Raw genomic sequence first — 24,193 nt, 5'->3', positions numbered from 1 at the left:
TCAGAATCACAAACTCCAACTTAGTGAGTGAGGACCAACCAGGTTGACTGTGAGAAAGGACCATGATTTGTAGTGGACGGAGGTAACTAGTATCAGTAAATCCTGATGAAGGAGGGAGGGCCTGGCTGATGGACATCAGGGCTGGGGACATACACACACTGAGGAGAGGGTGGGCAGAGCTGTGCCTCCAGGCTAGAACTCACTGAATTCAAAGGCCTGAGGTCCACCTGGTTCATTTGTTTGAAGCCCCTGCATCTCTCCAGGCTTACCTGATAACCTGCTGTGTGCAGGCTCCTAACTGGGTGCTCAGAATCAGACGCACACTCTGTGCTCACTTCTTGCCATCTCTAGGGTTCAGCAGCTCCATAGACATCAGGATGGAAGGACTTCAGAGATGGCCTAAGAGGCTCTGGCTTCAGATAATGCATGGATATGAAGTAATGATAGATACAGACTCATAGGACAGAAAGGGTGCCAGGGCCAACTATGTCTGTCATGGAAATGACATTCATGGGTACAGAGGGAAACATCGTTTGGTCCCAGGACCCCACTACCTCAAGAAAGAAGGACCCTTTTAATGTCAATATAATTTTGCAGATCCCCCCTCTTTATTTAGCAAAATTTTATTGAGGATTTAATATATGCCAGATATAGGCTCGTAGCTATCTTTTAGTATCAGTTGATTCAATCAGTAATGACAAAGGCCATCAAGGAGTCAGTAATCTCTCTATTAAATAGGGTGGTCATTGCCCCCTATAGCATCTACACCTGTTTGGGGAATGGTAATCTGGTAGGTAGTGGCTCTGGAGAAGATGCTCCATATGCATGGCGGCTCCTTGGATGCCAGAGAGCACAGCATAGAGATGAGAACCTCTGATTGCAACTAATACTTAGGTTTTCATCTTCGGTTTTGATTTTGCTGGAGCTGACTGTGGCTCAGATCATGAACTCCTTATTGCCAAATTCAGACTTAAACTGAAGAGAGTAGGGATAACCACTAGACCACTCAGGTATGACCTAAATCAAATCCCTTATGAATATACAGTGGAAGTGAGAAATAGATTTAAGGGACTAGATCTGATAGACAGAGTGCCTGATGAACTATGGACAGAGGTTCGTGACACTGTACAGGAGACAGGGATCAAGACCATCCCCACGGAAAAGAAATGCAAAAAGGCAAGATGGTTGTCTGAGGAGGCCTTACAAATAGCTGTGAAAAGAAGAGAAGCAAAAAGCAAAGGAGAAAAGGAAAGATATACCCATTTGAATGCAGAGTTCCAAAGAATAGCCAGGAGAGAAGAAAGCCTTCCTTAGAGATCGAAAGATCGAAAGAAATAGAGGAAAACAACAGAATGGAAAAGACTAGAGATCTCTTCAAGAAAATTAGAGATACCAAGGGAACATTTCATGCAAAAATGGGCTCAATAAAGGACAGAAATGGTATGGACCTAACAGAAGCAGAAGATATTAAGAAGAGGTGGCAAGAATACACAGAAGAACTGTACAAAAAAGATCTTCACGAGCCAGATAATCACAATGGTGTGATCACTCACCTAGAGCTAGACATCCTGGAATGTGAAGTCAAGTGGGCCTTAGAAAGCATCACTATGAACAAAGCTAGTGGATGTGATGGAATTCCAGTTGAGCTGTTTCAAATCCTAAGATATGATGCTGTGAAAGTGCTGCACTCAATATGCCAGCAAATTTGGAAAACTCAGCAGTGGCCACAGGACTGGAAAAGGTCCGTTTTCATTCCAATCCCTAAGAAAGGCAATCTCAAAGAATGCTCAAACTACCGCACAATTGCACTCATCTCACACACTAGTAAAGTAATGCTCAAAATTCTCCAAGCCAGGCTTCAGCAATATGTGAACCAAGAATTTCCAGATGTTCAAGCTGGTTTTAGAAAAGGCAGCGGAAACAAATTGCCAATATCTGCTGGATCATCAAAAAAGCAAGAGAGTTCCAGAAAAACATCTATTTCTGCTTTATTGACTACACCAAAGCCTTCGACTGTGTGGATCACAATAAACTGTGGAAAATTCTGAAGGAGATGGGAATACCAGACTACCTGACCTGCCTCTTGAGAAATTTGTATGCAGGTCAGGAAGCAACAGTTAGAACTGGACATGGAACAACAGACTGGTTCCAAATAGGAAAAGGAGTACGTCAAGGCTGTATATTGTCACCCTGCTTATTTAACTTCTATGCAGAGTACATCATGAGAAAGGCTGGGCTGGAAGAAGCACAAGCTGGAATTAAGATTGCCAGGAGAAATATCAATAACCTCAGATATGCAGATGACACCACCCTTATGGTAGAAAGTGAAGAGGAAGTAAAAAGCCTCTTGATGAAAGTGAAAGAGGAGAGTGAAAAACTTGGCTTAAAGCTCAACATTCAGAAAACTAAGATCATGGCATCTGGTCCCATCACTTCATGGCAAATAGATGGGGAGACAGTGGAAACAGTGTCAGACTTTATTTTTGGGGGCTCCAAAATCACTGCAGATGGTGACTGCAGCCATGAAATTAAAAGACACTCACTCCTTGGGAGAAAAGTTATGAGCATCCTAAACAGCATATTAAAAAGCAGAGACATTACTTTGCCAACAAAGGTCCGTCTGGTCAAGGCTATGACTTTTCCAGTGGTCATGTATGGATGTGAGAGTTGGACTGTGAAGAAAGCTGAGCACTGAAAAATTGATGCTTTTGAACTGTGGTGTTGGAGAAGACTCTTGAGAGTCCCTTGGACTGCAAGGAGATCCAACCAGTCCATTCTGAAGGAGATAAGTCCTGGGTGTTCTTTGGAAGGACTCATGCTGAAGCTGAAACTCCAATACTTTGGCCACAGATGTGAAGAGATGACTCATTGGAAAAGACCCTGATGCTTGGAGGGATTGGGGGCAGGAGGAGAAAGGGATGACAGAGGATGAGATGGCTGGATGGCATCACCGACTCAATGGGCATGAGTTTGAGTAAACTCCGGGAGTTTGTGATGGACAGGGAGGCCTAGCGTGCTGCGATTCATGGGGTTGCAGAGTCAGACATGACTGAGTGACTGAACTGAACTGAACTGAACTGAATGTTGCCTCCTCAATTCGTTGAGTGCATTTTGTTGACCATGTCAGGAGCCAGGAATCTGAGGCCCTGCATCATTCTCATCACTTATCAAAATGGATTTTTGCCACTTTTAATATCTTGTGTCCCCTGTCTTCATTCTTTGCTTCTTCCTTTCATCTTTCCCTCTTACTCTCATAGCCATCAATCAAAAAATGTAGACTTATTCTGTTTTTCACTTGGTGAAACAGTTTCTCCCCCATGTCCTGTGATCCTTCATCTCTAAATGCAGGAGCTACTTAAGAAAGTATTATTATTATCATCAATATTATTCTGTCTTTTATCAGTATATACATTATCCTTTGGAAATAGCGCCTCAAAAACTGTGAGCAAAGAAATCATTGCTCACAAAAACAGGGCCTGTTTTTGCCCCTGTAAAAGTAAGATATTGGTTAAAACAGTGTCCTGATGGGAATGTCAGAACCCTGAGTGGTACACACTCACAGGCATGCTCGAAAGAATTCCATGGTCAAGCCATTTTCAGAGCCACACAGACTCCCCTCTAATTGATTCTCATTACACATTAGTGTGTAGCAAAGATTCTGATAATTCCTCTGATGAAGAAGCCTATTGGACCCAGGAATTCCCAGGCCTATTTGACTGAATTCCATCCCACAGCCTGCTTTGGGAGGTACTGGACAAAATCCTCTCTGAGTATTGGACAGGATAAAAACTGCCTGAAGTTGCCAAAGGAAGTGCCACATTCAGTAGCAAACCAAGGAAAAAGAGCCCTGGTTCCAACTCCTTCTTTGCCCGGGCTGGATACAGTTGGCACTGAGCATACTGGCTATGCTCTGCACTGCTCGTTTTGTCTCAGCATCCACAGACCCCCACCACCACCACACACACACACACACACACACACACACACACACACAGACATGCAGACATACCCCTTGGGTTGCAGACAATCTGCTTCTGTGAAGACTGATTATCGGCGCGGTTAATTTGCTCTGAGCAGCCACAGAGAGGGAGCCCGGATAAACGTGGCCCCTGGGTTAATGCCTGGGAAGATTTAGCCCCTGCAGTGCAGCAGACTTATGGAGCGTTTGAGACATCAATGGTCCTTGCATCCTGAGTGATGGGGGCTAAGACACAAAGAGACTCTAGGAGCGATAGGAATGGTCCTCTTTGGCAGGAACAGAAAGAATTTTCCTGGAAATAGAAAAGATAGTCCTAATACTATAGCAAGATGGATGAATATTTCTCTCAAAAATATATTACTTTTCTTGTCCCGAGGAAATGGGGACTCTCTCTCTCCCCCAGTGCCCAGTACTTCCAACCCTAACAAGGTCCTGAGAGAAGCCAAACACATGAGCCACTTCTCAAGTCCCCAGCAGCGCCCTCCACGGAGTAACCCCCTCCATGAATGCAGAGCCCTCTGTGAAGCACTCACTCTGTGCCTCTTGCTGTGAGTCCTCAGAACAACCAGGGAGGCTGAGAGTGTCACGTCACTTTCACACATGAGGACACAGTGGCTTGGACAAAGGGAGTGCCGTCAGCTCCAGGTCACGCAGCCAGTCAGGGACCCAGTAGGATGAAGCCCAGCTCAGCTCAGCCGAGCACTGAAATGTACTCTGCGCTGTATCTGTGCTCACTTGGGTATCGTGCACTGAGTTCACAGGAACTCCAGCCCTTCTCAGACATGCTCTCCTAAGAAACTCAATTTTAACTCCTAGAATCCCGCCTCCACCAACCCAAACCCTTAAAGCCCAGCTCAGGGCAGTTTCAGCTTCCCGCTACTAGCCCTGTGACCTGGAGTGAGTCACTGAGCCTCTCTGAGCCCTCAGCCCTCTCATCGTCAATATGGAGGTAACCTTGCTTGCCTACTGACCACACAGGACGTTGCATCAAAGGTTCTGGGACTTGCCCTTTTGCAGGTAAGGGACTGCCTGATGGTCCATGGGCAGCAAATGTTCCCCTCCCTGAGTCGTCCCCCCTGGAACTGAAGCAGGCCCCAGACAAACTCCTCGCCACCTCCCCCAGACCCACATTATTGCTCCAAAGAGTCCCAGGGAGGCCCTGATCTGTGGCGACATCTGGAAAACCCTAGTTCGGCTGTAATCAACCGACAGACCCCCTTGTTCACTGAACCTCGGCAGTGAGCTAAGCGTTTTGCTGGAGACCATGGAAGTGGACGCCAAAGGCCCTGCCTCGGGAGCCTCGAAGTTTCCTCGGGGACGTGGTAGAACAAGCCCAGAGCAGCACAGTGCACGAGACACTGCCTGAAGACATGCTGCTGCGGACTTGGGGAGTTAGGAATTTAGAAGACACCAAGGAGGGCGCAGCCCTCAGAAAAGACTTCAGGCCTCCCCACCAGACTTGGGGAAGGAGAGCCAGGCTGCATCCTGGGAGGGGTCGGGGAGGGGTGGGCAGCAACTTTTGCACAAGAGGAACTTCATGCAGGAAAGCCAGAGATAGCTCTTCAGCTGCCCAGTATTTTCTGGAAGGTTCACTTTTTCAGTCCACTTCAGATCTAGGTCTTCTTGAAGAAAGTTAATTTTTAAAAATATTTTTAAGCATTTTTTTTAATTTATTTTTTCAGTGGGTTTTGTCATACATTGATATGAATCAGCCATAGATTTACACATATTCCCCATCCCGATCCCCCCCTCCCACCTCCCTCTCCACCCGATTCCTCTGGGTCTTCCCAGTGCAAATAGAGCATTTTAAAGCAACACTACCCCACCTTGATTTCCTCACAGGCCTGTTGGTACGCTTAGGGATTCAAATGTTTATGAAGATAGTGGTGGAAGAGTGGGCAGAAAAAAACGCGAAGGGGCAGGACGTCTGTGGTGTGGGTTCCGGCCCCACTCACCTGGCAGCCGTGACTGTAAACACTGCGCCCGCACAGAGGCGGAGTCACTGTTCTGGGCTGAGGCCCAGGTGTGTGCATTTGTATAAACCTACCGGTGATCGCGAATGTGCAGCCAGGGCCGAGACCCCAGGGCAACCAGCCTGCGTTTGACCTGGTGAGCACGGGAGCCTAGTGTTTCAGACCTTCTCTCCCCTGAGAGCTCCTCACCAGCCGGTCACCTCTGTCTCCTACAGAACCAGCCCTCCTCCCTGGCCATGCTGGATCTCCTGCATGTGGCTCGGGACATCGCCTGCGGCTGTCAGTATCTAGAGGAGAATCACTTCATCCACCGGTGAGTCTAAGTGACCTTGCTCTGCCCTCACCTTCCAGACGCTCCCCTACGTGTCCCCAGGGCTTTGTTTGGCCCATGTGTAAAGTGGGGTCATGTGCTGTGCTGTGCTTAATCACTCAGTTGTGTCTGACTCTTTGCAACCCCATGGACTATAGCCCGCCAGGCTCCTCTGTCCATGGGGATTCTCCAGGCAACAATACTGGTGTGGGTTGTCATGCCCTCCTTCAGGGTATCTTCCCAACTGAGGGATCAAACCTGTCTCCCACATTACAGGTGGATTCTTTACCAACTGAGCCACCAGGGAGGCAAAGTGGGATCATAAAAACATCTATATCAGCGCCGGAGACCCAGATGAGCTCTGCCTGACCTCCTGCAGGGACCCCTGCCTGTGTCAAGTCCTACCTAGGTCATGTTAATGTTTCCGTGTCTAGAAGACTGAGCTTCCTAGGTGGCTCAATGGTAAAGAATCTGCCTGTCTAAGCATCCAGGGTTCAATCCCTGGGTCGGGAAGATCCCCTGGAGAAGAAAATGACAACCCACTCCAGTATTTTTGCCTGGAGAATCCCCACGGACAGAGGAGCCTGGAGGGCTACAGTCCATGGATCACAAATAGTCAGGCACAACTGAGTGACCAAGCATGCCACATCATCTAAAAAATTGGGCTCCTTAAGGAAAGTTTGAGGATTTTGTATTTTCGGATCTCTGGCTATGGATAAATCAAAGGCAACAACCCTATTTTATTCATCTTCATATCCCCAGCATATAGTGGCACACAATAAATGTTTATTGGATAAATTATTTTTTTCTAAAACACTCAGAAATGAAGAATGAGAATTATTTTCTTTAACTCTGTACTTCATTTCTTCTACTCAGTATGACGCTTGTGTTTAAATGGTGTTTGCACTTGTACATCAAGTCCATGTGTAACACTATAGACATGAGAGATGACACATATTTCTTTCCACGTGGCTATCCACGGCTTTCTCAACAGACAGCTTGATTCTGAAACTTGAAAAGTCAAATAGATTGTTAGACTCTTTGCAAAGTTCTTCCTAATGATTTGTTTCTCATTTAGTAAATAATAACCTAGTGAACTAATAAACATTCATGAACCCATCAAAGAGTATAAGACATGTTGCTAATCATTAGAATATGTAAATATAATGTAGAGAATGAGAGACACTGTATGAGTTTAGAAATAGAAGAGCATGGAGGTAGATAACAAGCTATGTTTTCTTCCCTAATAAAGGGGATGTTAAAGATCAAGAAATACACTGGCCTAGTTTACCGAAATCATTCTGAAAACAAGGCCAGAAGCCCACACTGGCTCATCCTTTGTCGCTTCATCCTTTTGGCTCTCAGATCTTCCTCTTGAGTCTCAACCTTTCCAGCTTGCAGATCATTGTGTTTGATAGAAATAACAGAAGCAAGAGAGAAGCCGAGCCCCAGTTCTTTCTGTTCTCATCCAAAGCCACACTTTCTGCTTCACAGCGCAGGTCAGCCCTGCCACTGTTGTTCTTGCCCTTTTTATTGTGTCCAGAACTTTCCATAAATCTCAGCTCTGGGCTTTATTATTGCTCAGACATGACAGGGTTGTGCTCTTTTTAGAATAAGTCCTTGGCTAGAGCCATCTTTCCATCTTTTTTTTTCTCCTTTGAAGTATAGTAGAGTTACAATGTTGTGTTACTGCTATACGACAAACTATGCATTCTTTTTCATTTTCTTTTCCACTATGGTTTCTCAGACTGGTGTACCTGGAATGAATAAATGTCTCTCCATCTCATGTCTACCTCCTCTAAGTCTGAGCCCATCTGAGAGCAATGTGACCCATCACCTTAGTGACTTCAGATCTCTCCCTTCACTTCTCCCTGAGGTCGTCTCTCCCTTTTCATCTCCACCCCCACGTTAATCACCAAGTGTCCAGATTCTCTGACTGAGGGATTGTGTCTACTTTTCCTCTGACGTTTTGAAATCTGCTTTCCTGAGGGATGATACATTTTGACTATATCCAGTGCCCTGTTATTACTGAAAATAAGATAACAGGATCAAAAATTTACTCAAGATTCCTATTCCTTCCATATCTGTATATAGTTGCTGAAGGTCACAATAAGATCCCAGAGTAATATTTTGTTGCTTCTTTTATCTTTTTCAAGAAATGAAATTGTCAAAAATTGAATCAACAGTATGTTCGATGATCTGCTTTATAAGCAAAAGGTGACGATTAGCAGAAATTGTCCATCTCAATCAAAGCTGTCTTCTGGGATAATTGGTTTTAGGAAAGCATCTTTTTATATCTTCTTCTAACTGGCTCAAGGCTGATGGCACCCTCCCCCAATAGTTTTACTTAATTCGCTCTCCTTCACCATCTGCCTTAAGATTCACAGACTCCCATGCACACATACCTCCTGAATTCAGAGCAGACTCCCTCGCAGATCCACACACTCCCATTTTTCTATTAGATCTGTTTCCTTTGGACATGGTTTATTGCCATTTCGAGAAATATGTGTCATTCTACCAATTCTTGGTGTGTTCTATGATATTACATTTACTTTCTTGCCGTTAAATTCAAGATCAATTTTTTAAGCAACCATTCCATGCACATCAACAGAAAGACCTTTCCAGAGCCATAAATATTGTTCTTGGTTGACTTCACTATATTTCTCTTGAGAAGCAATGGCTATATATCCTACTATATTTTCTTCTTTTTGATGTCATATATGTTATGCTTTTATGGTTTTCTTAGGGCATTTTATGCACCATTGCTCCTCAAAATTCAACTTAAACCTTCTGGATTAGGGCAGTGGCATTAATAACACCCATCTCCCACCCTGACCAATTGTTCTGCTATCCTAAGCCATGATCCCCCACCCAGATCTTTTTTGTAAAAATACTATCCAGCTGTTTATTTTCCATGTTCCTTCTTTCTCAGCCAATGATCATGAAACCAGTTGAAAGTATAAAAACACCACCCATTTGCCCCAAGAAGTACTATTTTTTTCTGTCCAAGACTTTAATATTATTAGAAACCCATTCCATGAGTTTGAGCAAACTCCGGTACATAGTGAAAGGACAGGGAAGCCTGGTGTGCTACAGTCCAGGGGGCCACAGAGAGTCAGACACGACTTAGTGACTTAATAACAACAACATTCCAGACTTCGTCTGGCTGCATCCTTAATCCCCACATGCAACTCAAGAATGGGTTAGCGGTCAGTGAGTAGAAGCTGGTGAGTCTTGGAAAGCTTCTGATCCAGGCTTACGCACATGCTGTGGAAGAATAGGCCCTGACGACTGGAATGTAATGACTAAGACAAGATAACTTTATAACAGGAAAGAGTGATTCTTTGGCTTCATAGCTATGATGCATACAGTTTAACAAAGGCTTTAGATAAAATCATGGATGTAAAAACCATGATGGCATATTAAAATATAAAACTAGACATATTTGGGGGAAGACTTGACCTACTTGAATCTCATGGGAACCATGCTGTTTCAGAACATTCCTTCAAACAACCAGCAGAAACCAACTAGCAATCTGTACAGAACAATAACCAAAGGCCAAATACATTTCTATGTCCCTCTATTATCTTCTTTTAAATTTTCTGATAAAATAAGGATAATACTAGCACCTTGTATCTTACAGAGCTACGGTGAGAATTAGATATGAAGCAGTTAGAAGAGTGCTTAAGTACATAGTAAAAGGACAATCAATTTTCTAGTTCCTATTATAGTTATTTTCATTATTATTATCCCATTAAACATTTTCAATCATCTCCCCTAATCCTTTTCCATTTCCCTGTTGGTTCTGAGACCTAGAATTGCTTAGCTATTCCTTTCATACTGAAGTCTAATGTAGTAAAGGAAATACAGAGAAGAAAAGGGAACTATTTGAACTTTAGATTGGAGGTGAAAATGCTTGTGATTCTTATACCTTTATCTTTTTAGGAATAAAATTACAAAATGTACTTTCTCTTTTTTTTTCATCCCAGGGACATTGCTGCCAGGAACTGCCTCTTGACCTGCCCAGGCCCTGGAAGAGTGGCCAAGATCGGAGACTTCGGAATGGCCCGTGATATCTACAGGTGAGTGAAGACTGCCATCACCCATCCAAGCTCACCTTCTCAACTGCATCCCCTAGAGCACTCTGGTGCCTTGTCAACCTGCTGCCTAAAATGGCATTAAGTTCCTTTTCAGCATGGGGCAGCCTTAATTATTGTTCATGCTTGAAGGGCTAATTCTAGGATCTCTCTACCTGCAATAATTGACACTAACCTGTTAATTAGATTGTCTTTCTGGTTCTAACTCTTTAGTCCTAGCATGTTCTGAGACAGAATAACCTGGATACTTCACATGGAAAAAGTTTCTAGGTAAACTTTAGCTTAATTAACCCCTTTCCTTAATACTCAGGAATTCCAAACAGACTTAGCTTCCATTCCCCTAGGCAAGAGCACCTTAGAACTGACAGGAGACTGGGCCCAGCGCATTGCTCTGCATTTCCCACGCCAGGAGACATGAAAGTATAGTTCAAAGCCCATGGGTACTTAGCTCAGCTTCATTTCTTTTTCCCTGTCACAGTCTCGAGGCTACATCAAAAAAAAAAAACAAAAAAAACAGCAAACTTCCCTGGTGGTCCACTGGTTAAGACTTGTGCTCCCAATGCATGGGGCCCGGGTTTTGTCCCTGGTCAGGGAACTAGATCCCACATGCCACAACGAAATTCAAAAATCCTGTGTGCCACAACTAAGACCCAGTGCAGCCAATTAAGTAATTAATAAAAAGAAATCAATAAAATAAAATTTTAACTGAAAAAAAAAAAACCTCTATTGTATACTATCCCACACTTCTCTTCCCAACCGCTGGTTTCATCTTTGTCTAATTATTAACAAGAGTGACTCACTCCATGAGCTGAGCGAGCCACTCTCTGGCACAGTCACTAATTACACCTTCCCTAACCCAGCTGTAGAGTGAGGAGAGGTGGTCAGGTAGACTTTTCAGTCTTCGGACAATAAGGGAGACCCCTGTCGGTCTCCCACGGAACTGGTAGCAATCTCCTAGGGCGAGAATGCTGATGGCATCCTGTTACCGCTGGGCAGCAGCACACGGAAACTCAGGAGTTAGCAATGTTTTCACCTACTGTTATCTTCCACTGATATCCACTGCATATCTGGTAAAGCTCCGCTTCACCCTCTTCCACCACCCGGAGCCTCAGTGTTCCTTCACCTCCTGTCTCGGAGCACCCAGGAGTGCCTGTGCTCTAAGACTGGAATGTTGCAGCGAGACTAAACAAGTCACATGGTCTGGCCCTTCCCCTCTGTCCTCAGCACTGAGAGGTCCCAACTCCAGACTTCAGCACCCTAACTTCCCTCCAGCCCCCTGCTTCCCACAGGCCCCGTGCAACAGCATGTGTCATGAATGTCTCCTGTGAGAGGTTCTTTGCCATTCGGCTTCATCAGCACCCCCAAGACACTCTTCCTGTACTTTTCCACCCACCACCCCCACCCCAGGTAGAACAAACCCATTCTTCTTTGGTCACTGAGTTTCCTCTTGAATACATACTTTTGTCATCATATGTGTGTTCTTACTGCAGTTAATTATGTCTGTTTCTTCCACTAAATCATATCCTTGGAAGAGAGAGACTATGACTTATTTCTGTCCTCAGCACAGGGCAGAATACCTCACACGTTGTTGTTCAGTCACTCAGATGTGTCTGACTCTTAGCAACCCCATGGACTGCAGCACACCAGGCTTCCCTGTCCAGGAGTTTGCTCAGACTTATATCTGTTGAGTCAATGATGCCATCCAACTATCTCATTCTCTGTCGACCCCTCCTCCTCCTACCCTCAAACTTTCCCAGCATCAGGGTCTTTTCCAATGAGTCGGCTAACCACTCAATTCATATTTCAGTCAGTTATTTTTTGAAGTAATTAATCTAGGCAGCTGGGAGGAAGCCACCTCCCATAATATACCAGGCACAAGAACGCAGGGCTGGGGTGGAGCTGGCTTCAGAGGTAGTAATTAATTTATTAGTTTTTTTATCAGTGAGTTCATTAATGATGTCACTGACAAAAACTAGTTACCTCATCCCTCGGATGCCAGCTACACACCAGGCCTGTGTTTTCCCTGGGGGCTGTGCTAAAGGAAGCAGCTTCCCACCAGCCACCCAGAGGACTTGGAGTCACGTGCCTGTGTTGATTTGAATTAGATGCTGTGTGAGTGCCGACAAGGACCCAGACTAGTAGGACACCAGCCCCGCTCTTAGCCCTCCCATTGTGTATTTCACATTACCGTGGATCATCAGGAACTGTACTCATAAGGTTGGAGTAATGTTATTCATTGTGAGTTACAGTAAACAAAATCCATCAGGGAAATCTAACCATCTGCTAGCGGGTATTTTAGTCATTGCATAGATCTTTTCTTTCACGCCTCCAGCGGGCTGTTTCGTCTCCTATTAAGTGACACTAAGGTTGTTAACTAGATGATCTGTGTTCCTGCTCTCCCCCCAAATCACAAGAGCCCCTCATTAATTTCAGTTCGTAGACCTTGTTTTTTGCCACTCTCTCAAGGCACCTGGCTCAAAGCCATCTCCAGAACCAAGTCTGCTTTTCTCTTCTCCCTGCAGGGCAAGCTACTACCGAAAAGGAGGCTGTGCAATGCTGCCAGTCAAGTGGATGCCCCCAGAGGCCTTCATGGAAGGAATATTTACTTCTAAAACAGACACGTGGTGAGTCTTTCTGCTACTCTCATCCAGGTCTCACCATGAGCCTTCAAGTAGAGCTCATGAGTCAAATGAGCCCACACTCTCTTGTGGAAGGGTAAGAGAGATGACAGCATACCTCTGTAGCAGGGCCCACATCAACAGAGCATCAGACTCACCAGGAAGTCTTGGTAAGACACAGCTGAATGCTGGACCCCACCCTGAGAGCTTAGGATCCAAGAAGTCTGAGGTCGTTGAGAAGCTCCATTTCTCACAAGTTCCCAGGCTGTGCTGATACTGTAGGCTGGTGGACCACACACAGAGCCACACGTAATTTTTTTAACATAATAACAAAGTTGGATTTATTCCAGGAATGCAATATTGAGTTAAGATTAGAAAAATGATCAATGAAATTCTCCAACTGACAGAATAACAGAGAAAAAGAAATTATCAGCACAAAAATATCAGTGATGGTGATCTACAGCTAAAAATCAGTTTAGAAAACACTATCTGCACATTAGATCTCCAGAAATCATTCATCCTGCATAACTGAGACCTTGTGCTCCTTGACTAGCCTCTCCTTCTTCCCTGGCAATCATCATTCCATTCTCTGTTTCTGCGATTCCACTTAATAAGTGAGGTCATGTGACATTTGTCTTTCTGTGCCTGATTTATTTCACTCAGCATACTGTCCTCCAGGTTTATCCCTGTTGTTGCAAATGGCAAATTTCCTTCTTGTTTAAGGCTGAATAATATTCCTCTGTGTGTGTGTGTGTGTGTGTGTGTGTGTGTGTGTGTGTAAAATACATGCCACATGTTCTTTATCCATTCATCCATCAATCAGTATTTAGGTTGTTTCCATATCTTGGCTATTGTGAATAATGCTGCAGTGATCTTGGGAGTGCAGATGCCTCTTCAAAATACTGATTTTATTTCCTTTGGATGTATACCCAGAAGTGGGATTGCTAGATCTTAAGGTAGTTCTATCTTTAATTTTTTGAGCACTCTCCATACTGTTTTACATAATTCCTACAAGAGCAACACATAATTTTAAATGGCAGTCAACCTGTGTTCCCTCCCAAAATACACATACACACAGAGGAATCTTTTTTGCATAAAAATCCACAAGGACAAAGACAACAATGACATAATTCTGGAAACTGGAAACTTTACAGACAGATGGTCCCTTACTTGTGTGTGCGCTCAGTGGCTCAGTCATGTCCGACTCTGTGTGACCCCACGGACTGTAGACCGCCAGGCTCCTCTGTCCATGGAACTTTCCAGGCCAGAATACTGGAGTGGTAACCCTTCCTTTCTCCAGGAGATCTTCCCAACCCAGGGGTCGAATCCAGGTCTTCTGCATTGCAGATGGATTCTTAACCATCTGAACCACCAGGGAAGCCCGGTCCCTTACTTAGGAGACTAGAAAGTTGATACCTACATCCATCTTAAAGTAGCCTGCTTCACTCTGCCTGGTCAGGTGCCCCAGAAAGGCCCAGGAATGGAAGGTGCCAGCACCTCTAAGTAGAGGTGCAGCGGAGAGGAAAATGAGTTACAGATCTGTTTAAAAAGTAACTAGATCATTCTCTCACCTCTGCCCCTCCTCTACCATCACACAAGGCTAGGGGTTCCCTCTCCGAAGAATTGAATTCTTTCTGACCTTGGGGATATCAGACATCAGCAAGGGTGGATTCTCTACTATAAGCAGATATAGTAGAGTTTAAGAAGTCTGCCTACTTAAAGGTGCATGCCTCCTCCCTCCCCTCAGTGCCAAGCACATAGCAGCTAGGCAGAAGGAGATCAGAAGATTCTCATTGAAAGAACTAACCCATGAAGAGAAAAACTTCAGACATCGCAAGTGCTAGTGGGCTGAAAAATGGCCCTCCAGTGCTATCAGGCTCTCATCGCAGAAACCCTCATCAGGAGAAGGAGTCTGCATCACCAGTGTCCTCACAGGAGGCAGAGGGGGATTTGCCTCACACCCAGAGGACAGAGGCAGAGGCTGAAGAGATGTGGCCACAAGTCAAGAAGTTCCAGCAGCCTCCAGAAGCCGGAAGAGGCAAGGAACAGTGTGGTCCGGCAAACACTTCGCTTTCGGATCTCAATACTGACTTCAGACATCCCGCCTTCGTACCTGTGAGAGAATAAACTTCTGTTGTCTTAAGTCATCGAGTCTGTGGTGCTGTCACAGCACCAGGAAATGAATGCCCCTCGTGAAACAAGCAAGTCAGCTGCCCACGAGTTAACAAGCCTCATCTACACAGAGCTTCCCATCTTGTTGGGTTCCAATCTTAATATATGAACAGAGAGCCAAGAGTATACAAACACTTGAGAAAAGATTCTGATCTGAAGGAAGTCAACATACACAAAGGAACTTGGAGGAAGAAAGATGCAGAAAGTTTAGGAAAACTCTGAAAAACAATATCCTCGGAAAGTTAAATTATTGTAACCATAATCTTAAGGACAAAAGATTATTTAAAACAATGTTTTTGGCACTTCCCTGGCGGTCCAGTGGTTAAGAATCTGCCTTCAATGCAGAGGTTGATCCCTGGTTGGGGAACTAAACTCCCACAGGCCAAGAGGCAACTGATCCCGCGTGCTGCCAAGACTGAGCCCGCACATCACAAGGAAAGACCCTGCATGCTGCAACTAAGACCTGATGCAGCCAAAAATTATTAATTAATTATTTCAAATGTTTTTAGGGAAAAAGCTCCTGGATAGAAAAATGTGATAAGAGAGCCTTCAAGGAGACGGAGCCTAGTTCCCTGGAGCCCATGTGGGCAGCACACAGCGGCATTTTTTCAAAAAGAACAGAGAGGGAAAAGCAGGGGGAAGAAAGAAACTTGGCAGACACTACCTCTGCCAGGCCGTCAAGGTCAACATCAACAGCAGCAGATCACGTTGATAGCACGTACCTTGACATATGATGAAATGGTAGTTAACCTCTGAGGTCTTTCTCCCAAAACCCATTAACTCCAGTCTAATCATAAGAAAACCAGACAAATCCTAATATGACATTCTACAGAATTCCTGACCAAAACTGTTTGAAACCGTCAAGGTCATCAAAAACAAGGAAAGTCTGAGAAGTTGCCAAAGTCAAGAATAGCCTAAGGAAGCATGACAGCTAAATATAAAGTGACATTCTAATGGAGTCCTAGAACAGAAAAAGGAAATTCAGCAAAAGCTAAGGAAATCTGAATAAACTATGGGCTTTAGTTAATAATAATTCCTTAATATTGGCTCATTAATTGTAACAAATGTATCACATTAATGTAAGATGCTAAAAATGGAACTGAGTGTGAGGCATGTGGGAACTTTCTGTATTATCTTCATAATTTCTTTACAACCTAAAACTGTTCTTAAGAAAATAACGTTTTTTTTTTAAAAAGATGATAATAGATGTGTGAAAATAATAGAAAAGTTGGAAGACAAGCCCAGGTGGGATGCACGAGACAAGTGCTCCGGCCTGGTGCACTGGGAAGACCCAGAGGAATCGGGTGGAGAGGGAGGTGGGAGGGGGGATCGGGATTGGGAATACATGTAAATCCATGGCTGATTCATATCAATGTATGACAAAACCCACTGGAAAAAAAATAATAATAATAATAATTTTAAAAAAATTAAAAAAAAAAAAGAAAAGTTGGAAGACAGAGTTGAATAAATCTTCTAGAAAATAAAATGACTATAAATAGATGGGATAGATAGGAAAGGAAAGACAATTAAAAGGATTAGACCATTAGACCCAATTAGCTGACAAATAGGAGTCCCAGAAAGAATGAAGAGCAAAAATGAAGGGAATAAAAACATCAAAGAAATAGTTCAAGAAGATTTCCCAGAAGGACATACGTTTTCGGAATGAAAGCATCCAGCAAGTGCCAAGCGCTGTGAATAAAAAGAGCAACCCCATGAACACATCATTGTGAAATTTCAGACCAATGGTGATCAAGGTGGTAAAAGTTTCCAAGGATACAAATAAAATCATAGTAAAAAATTATCAGAGCTGAAAGGGAATCTAAACAACTGAATTTCTCAACAGCAACGTGGGAAACCAAGAAAATGGACAAGAGTTTTCCAGTTTCCGAAAGCCTTGCATTGAGATAAAGTCAGAAGACAGAGGAGCCACGGTGACCAGAGTCCCTCCTCTGACCCATTTTTTGATAATGTGCATAAGAGATGTTGTTGTTTGAAGCCACTGATATTTGACTTACCCAAACCAGTGGGTCTCAAAGTGTGGTCCTCTGATCAACAGCATCAGCATCAGCTGGGACCTTGTCATAAACTCAAATTCTCAGTCCCACCCCAGGCCTCATGAAGCAGAAACTCTAGGGATGGGGTCCAGCAATCTGTGTCTTAAGGAATCCTCAGGTCATTCCATGTGCACCCAAGTTAGAGCACCACCCACCTACCCTCTCCAGGTACAGATAGTAATTTGGGTAACTATGTAATTTTTTTTAATTGGAATATAATTGCTTTACAATGTTGTATTAGTTACTGCCATACAACGAAGTGAATCAGGTGTATGTATACATATATCCCCTCACTCCTGGACCTCCCTCTCATCCCTGTCCATCACACCCCTCGAGGTCATCACAGAGCACCAAGCACTTGCATATCCTATGACCCAGTAATCTAAGTGCCTGAATTAGAGAGACTTGGGTAGGGTGTTCATCTGCATCATTGTTTACAATAAAGAATAAGCAAAGATATCCTAACTGTCACTCAAGGGGAGGATGGAAAAATAAAATTGTAGTTTATTTATATCATGGGACTTCCCAGGTGGTGCAGTGGTAAAGAATCTGCCTGCCAATGCAGGAGACACAGGAGATGTGAGTTTTAAAAGGCTGATAAACATAACACAATTGTGACTTTAAAAATTTTTTTATCAGATTATTTTTATTGATTCAAATTTCTAAGATAATTTCATCTGCAATCACTTAAGCTATTTCTATAATTTTAGGAAGAGCAAGTTTTATACCAAAAGAAACAATGTGGGGTTTTTAAAAAAATATTTGTCTTATTTGAATTTTGAATGCTTCAGTGCAAAGCTTTGGGCCTTGTGGCTCCTATTTAAGACAGGCTTACCTTATAGGTGATTAAAAAAACATTGGCATACAAAATATAGATTTATCTGATCTGTAGGACTACTAGATAAAATACAAAATGGCCAGTTAAAATGAAATTTCACATGAACAGTGAATAATTTTTTGGTATAAGTATGTCTCATGCAGTATTTGGGATATGAATGTGTGCTAAGTCACTTCAGTCCCATCCAGCTCTGTGCAACCCCGTGAACTGAAGTTCCACAGGCTTCTCTGTCCATGGGATTCTCCAGGCAAGAATACTGGAGTGGGTTGCCATGCCCTCTTCCAGGGGGTCATCTCAACCCGGGGATCGAACCCTCATCTCTCATGTCTCCTGCACTGGCCAGTGGGTTCTTTACCACTAGCACCACCTGGGAAGTCCAACTGGGACTAAATGTAATACTAAAAATACTAAATTTAAAAAAATACTAAAATGTATTTAATTTATACATTTATTATAAATTATACATTATTATATTATGTATACATTATTAATAATGTATTTATTAATAAAATTTAATACTAAAAATGTATTTCTTGTTTATCTGGAATTCAAATATTAATGAGTATCCTGTATGGTTGGTTATCTGCTAAATCTCACAACATTTCTTACCTGAAATTATCAGCGTTCTGTAACCAACATGACTTCTCGCTCCCTTGAACTCTAAGAAAATAAACATCTATTTGCAGTCCATACAGTGATTCTCTCAAAGAATACTGCAATTTGTCTCCCTAGCTATCTATCCATATAGGCAGAAAACATATTGCTGGGATTTTTTAAGCCCTGCTACTTCGTTTCATCCACGATTTTGCTTATTTTGTTTTGCCTTGGGGGAAGGTAGAAAGACCACCAAACAGAGAGGAATAATATATGCACCAGGCAATTTGTAGTTAGTAGAATCAAGTAATCTAAAAACGCATTCCAGTCTGTCTTGAATTAACTGTATAATAATCTCTGCTTCAGCCTTCTCACCTGAAAAATATAGAAACTATCTTTGCCCAATTCTCCTCAAAAGAATCTTTGAAAGTTCACTTAAATGATGTCAATAAAAGTACTCTGTGTAAATCACTTCCTACATGTCCGACTCTTTGGGACCCTATGGACTATAGCCTGCCAGGTTCTTCATCCATGGGATTCTCCAGTCAAGAATACTGGAGTGGGTTGCTGTGCCCTCTTCCAGGGGATCTTCCCAACCCAGGGCTCAAACCCACATATCTTAAGTCTTCTGCATTGGCAGGCAGGTTCTTTACCACTGGTGCCACCTGGGAAGCCCAGAGAAGCTTTTGTTGTTCGGTCGCTCAGTCATGTCTGATTCTTTGCAACCCCATGAACTGCAGCACGCCAGGCTTCCCTGTCTTTCACCATCTCCCAGAGCTTACTCAAACTCATGTCCATTGAGTCAGTGATGCCATCCAACCATCTCATCCTCTGTTATCCCCTTCGCCTCTTGCCTTCAATCTTTCCCAGCATCAGTCTTTCTAATGAGTCAGGTTTTCGCATCAGGTGGCCAAAGTATTGGAGCTTCAGCTTCAGCATCAGTCGTTCCAGTGAATATTTAGGGTTGATTTCCTTTAAGATTGACTGGTTTGATCTCCTTGCAGTCCAAGTGACTCTCAAGAGCTATAGTTCCAGAGGAGCTATAGTTCCGTAAATATAGTTCTGTAAATTTTTGAGGTAGTATTAACATCAAAAAACTGCAACCAGATACTAAAACAAAGATAGCCTTTTTTTGGCTAAAAAAACTAATTATGAAACTAAATGTTTTAAAGTTTTAGTCAAAATATCAAAGGAGATGATTTTAAAACACAATAAAAATCATTTTAAAGTTCATTTAAAACAAATCAAATACATTTTTTTGTATTTTTGATTTTGAGAAATCAGATACATTTCTTTTAAAAGAGAGAAGTAAGGAAAAATGCCCTACCAGATATTAAAACATAAATACACAAAAAGTAAAAGAGACTTCCCTAGTGGCACAATGATTAAGAATCTGCCTGCCAATGAGAGAACACAGGTTCGATCCCTGGCCCAAGAAGTTTATGCATGCCATGGGGCAACTAAGCCTGTGTGCCACAACTACTGAAGCCCTCACTCTAGGGCCCGACTCTACAACAAGAGAAGCCAGTGCAATGAGAAGCTCGTGAACCACAACTAGAGAAAAGCTTGCATGCAGCAGTGAAGGCTTAGCACAGCCAAAAACTAAAGTAAAAGAAAATGGTATCAATGCAAGAAGCAGACAAATAGATGAAGTGAACAGATATCCTGGAACAGACCTGTCCTACTCACAAGTCAATAGTTGACGAGAAAATTATTTTAGGACTATGTAGTGCTAAAGAGTGGTTTTAGAAGAGCGAATAAAATGAAATCCTTACCTCACACTTTACACCAAACTCAACTCCAACTGGATGTGAGAAGAAAGAATAAAGAAATATTAATACAACTGGAAGAAAATAGCAAACATTCACCTAATCAGTGGTAAAGAGAGGATTGTACAATCTCTGAAACAGATGGAAGAAATCACAGAATTTTTAAAAATAGATTCAACTACCTAAAAATAAAAATCTTTGGCTAACAAGGAAAATTAGAAAGCAACTAATAGAAGTGTCTGAACTTTGAATAAAAGATTAACATCTTTGATAAAGTATGTTTATAAATCAAAATACAATATGTGGTTTAAAGTGGACAATAAGTGGTTAAACGCGAAACATTCACAGGAAAAAAACAGAGTGAATTAACACATACATTCAACCATGTTAATTATCCAATCAATAAGCATAATTTAAAACAATCTACCATTTTTTACCTTAAAAATCAGCAAAAGTTCTCATTTTTAGTAAGAACACTTAGTGTTGGTGAGAGTGTCTGATGCGCAGTGCTGGTTGATGACCAGCAATGCATTGGAAAGTCACGTTGGCACTATGCAGAGATAATTTTTCTGTGTTCATATTATTTTGATCTAATCATTCTATTAGAATTATCCTAGATTTTACTAGATTATCCTTATCCTAGATTTTACTAGATTATCCTAATCCTAAATTCAAGAAATTTATTCTAAGGAAATTGTCCTTTTAAAAATGTATAAAGATGTTCATCACAATATTTTTAAAATACTTCAAAAATTGAAAACAATATGGAAATGATACAGCAAATTATGGTACAACTACTCAGTGGAATTTTTTATAGCTATGTCAAATTCTATTTATAAGAGGGTTTGTATTAGCATGCAAAATGTTTATGCTATAATGGAATTTACCAAAAAAAAAAACACATCAATTATGTAAAAAAATTCTAAGCCCAGAATATTGAATGAAGAAACATAGCATGCTGGTTATCCTTTTACGGATCTTCACGTGTGGTACTTTCTCATTCTTTTCTATTTCTCTATATTAAAAAATTTTATTGTGGAAAAATGAAATTAAGCAATTAAAATTTTTCATGTGTGCATGTCTGTGTGTGTCTATGTATGTGAGACTGTGTGTATGTTTATGTCGCTATGTGTACATATACATGTCTCTATATGTGTGTCGGGGTGTCTACATGTGTGTATGTGCCTGTGAGCATCTGTGTGTGTATGAGCATCTGTGAATGTATTTGTGTGTATGTCCGAGTCTGTGTGTGTGTGTGTGCGCACCCACACCCACACCCACACCTCCCGTCCTGTGTGCAGGTCCTTCGGAGTGCTGCTATGGGAAATCTTCTCTCTTGGATACATGCCATACCCTAGCAAAAGCAACCAGGAAGTCCTGGAGTTCGTCACCAGTGGAGGACGGATGGACCCACCTAAGAACTGCCCGGGGCCTGTGTATGACTGAGGATTTTCTACAATTTACTAAGCACAATTTTCCTTTTCAAAAAATATCTGCAGCCACATATGCTTTTTAATTTTTAAGATGAAGGAACAGATGGCTGACCTCATTTAATATGCCCCAAGATAGGAGTGTGTCTGTAGTTTCAGTGAGATGGTTTATTCTTCCTGCTCCTTGACAGCAATAATGCCACACCCCAAAAGGTATACATCGTCTGGATGGAGGCTGTGGACTCACCAGGCTCACTCGCCTCAAGCACCTCCTAGGACTCTGTGTAGTGGACTCCGCCCCTGCCACCTTACTCCATAGGTCTTGAGTCTCCTTGAAGTATCTCTATTCCCTGGGTTTTCTGCTGTCCTATGTGTCTCACCATGGACTCTATGCAGTCCATGGGGTCGCAGAGTCAGACACGACTGAGCGACTGAACTGAACTGATCTGTCTCGCCTCCTTTCCACAAACAAGACAGATGGGAAATACAGTTAGAATATTCTGCCTCAGAGGTAACGTTAATTCAGGGATGGAACAAACGAGCCCTGTATGATACCTTCACACCCTGCCCATCAGCAGAGGGCAGCACGTGCAAACACGGGGGACAAGATGAGTCCCCATGCTAGAAGACAATGCTATTCCAGCCCCATTAGAAAAGCGTTGGCGGGGGAGGGGGGGGGATGTATTTTTCATCCCATTTTTATTGATTTTAATTTATGTGCTTGTTCTTCTTTTAGATACAGGATAATGACCCAATGCTGGCAACATCAGCCTGAAGACAGGCCCAACTTTGCCATAATTTTGGAAAGGATTGAATACTGCACTCAGGTATACACATCCCCCCCCCCCACCTCCTTCAGCCAATATTTATATGGGAAAGTCTTGAAGATGGCAAATACCAAAATGTGAAATAACAGTTACACCAGCCAGGAGAAATGAGTTATACTCTTGAAGACGAATGTTAATTATCTATAAGTACAATGAGTGGTATCTCAGTCTGCCTGTTTTGTAAACAAATACTACTCGCTGTCACTTAAGAGTTGAGCTGGGAGAAGGTCTGTCCAAGCCACGCAGCTTCCCGCAGTCCTGCTGGTCCCTGTCCAGATCCCACTCCCACTTCCACCAGTAAGGACTGCATTTTTCTTGCTTTCATGTTAATAGAAATGGGGTACATTTTCAGCAGATAACTGTGCCTTCTACCTCCTCAAGAGTGGAGGCCATCAAGTGAGAGCCCTGGCCCCCAGTTTCCTCCATCGTGTCTGCACCATCCTCGGTGGAGGGGTGTCCTCCTCTACCTCAAGGTCTCAGGGACCTTCACGCCGACACTTCTCACCTCCAGGCTGCGTGCATTCTCTTTCCCTCTTTTTTGCCTCTCATTCTGCCAGGATATCAGATTCTGGAGAACCTTTTAGAAGTCAGACAACAAACTACTACCTCTCTAAATTCCCTCTCCTCTTAGTTGTGACAATAGACATACGCATTTTCACACTGGAGTCATCTCCTGTCCTCATGATTCCATTCTTTTGGGTCCTTTGAGCTCAGAAGGCATTTATCTATATAGACTTCAAGTTATTCAGGGTTTTTTTTTGTTTTGTTTTGTTTTGTTTTGTTTTAGAGAACTTGATGTTCAGTGGCTTTTAGGTTATTACATTGTAATATTAATGGGATGCATCCACTTAAGTACATATACTTTGGAGTAATTTTCTTCTCCAAAGTACATAAGATCCCTCTTACAGAGCTGGGAGCTCTGTACAAGCATATTTTGAATGACTCATTCTAGAAATTAATAATTAATAGGGAAGGAACAAAAGACTAAAGCAGAGAGAATTAGAAGGTAGTTATTTTTTATGCTTAAACTCTTTACTGATGAATACTGGACCTATGTGCCTTTCTATTAAACTGAAGTAATGGTTTTCCCAATTTACACAAAATAGTATAGGATTAAGTATCCCCAACTTTAAGCTTTCCTCCACAAATCTTCCTTAAATCTCTAGCAACTGTCTTCTGCTTTCTATATCAGTCTGTCACTGTAAAAATGATCTAGCACAGAGTTGATTTTGGAAGTGGTTTTCCTCGTATCACGTCAGTATTTCCTGGGTTTCATCAGATCCAAACTTGTTGAAAAACCACTGCATTGTGATATCCGCATGTGTAATGAAGTGATGCTATAACCCAGAAACGTTATGGTCAAGTGCAGCCTCCATCCACAGGTGATGGAAATGTGAGAACTAGAGATTAACCTTGTCAGCCAGCATGGGGTGTCCCTCCTCCCTTCTCCTCCCCTCCTCTCACTCTCAACAGACAATTTTGAAGTCAAACATATAGTTTGTTTTGTTTTGTGTTGTTTTTTTTATTTCATT

At 42.6% G+C, this 24,193-nt stretch overlaps 1 protein-coding gene across 1 annotated transcript in view; it reads left to right on the top strand.

Moving 5' to 3' along the window:
- The window catches only part of ALK (ALK receptor tyrosine kinase), a 716,806-nt gene that overhangs the window by 689,770 nt on the left and 2,843 nt on the right, over window positions 1–24,193 (top strand). Inside the window, exons 24-28 of the mRNA XM_061156236.1 lie at window positions 6,168–6,265; window positions 10,252–10,344; window positions 12,882–12,983; window positions 21,706–21,840; window positions 22,571–22,661. Of these exons, the coding sequence (XP_061012219.1) occupies window positions 6,168–6,265; window positions 10,252–10,344; window positions 12,882–12,983; window positions 21,706–21,840; window positions 22,571–22,661 (519 nt within the window). The remainder of the gene's footprint in view (window positions 1–6,167; window positions 6,266–10,251; window positions 10,345–12,881; window positions 12,984–21,705; window positions 21,841–22,570; window positions 22,662–24,193) is intronic.

This window comes from Dama dama, chromosome 11, assembly GCF_033118175.1.
Source record: "Dama dama isolate Ldn47 chromosome 11, ASM3311817v1, whole genome shotgun sequence".
Lineage (NCBI taxonomy): Eukaryota > Metazoa > Chordata > Mammalia > Artiodactyla > Cervidae > Dama > Dama dama.
This window is presented reverse-complemented; position numbering and strand designations above follow the sequence as displayed.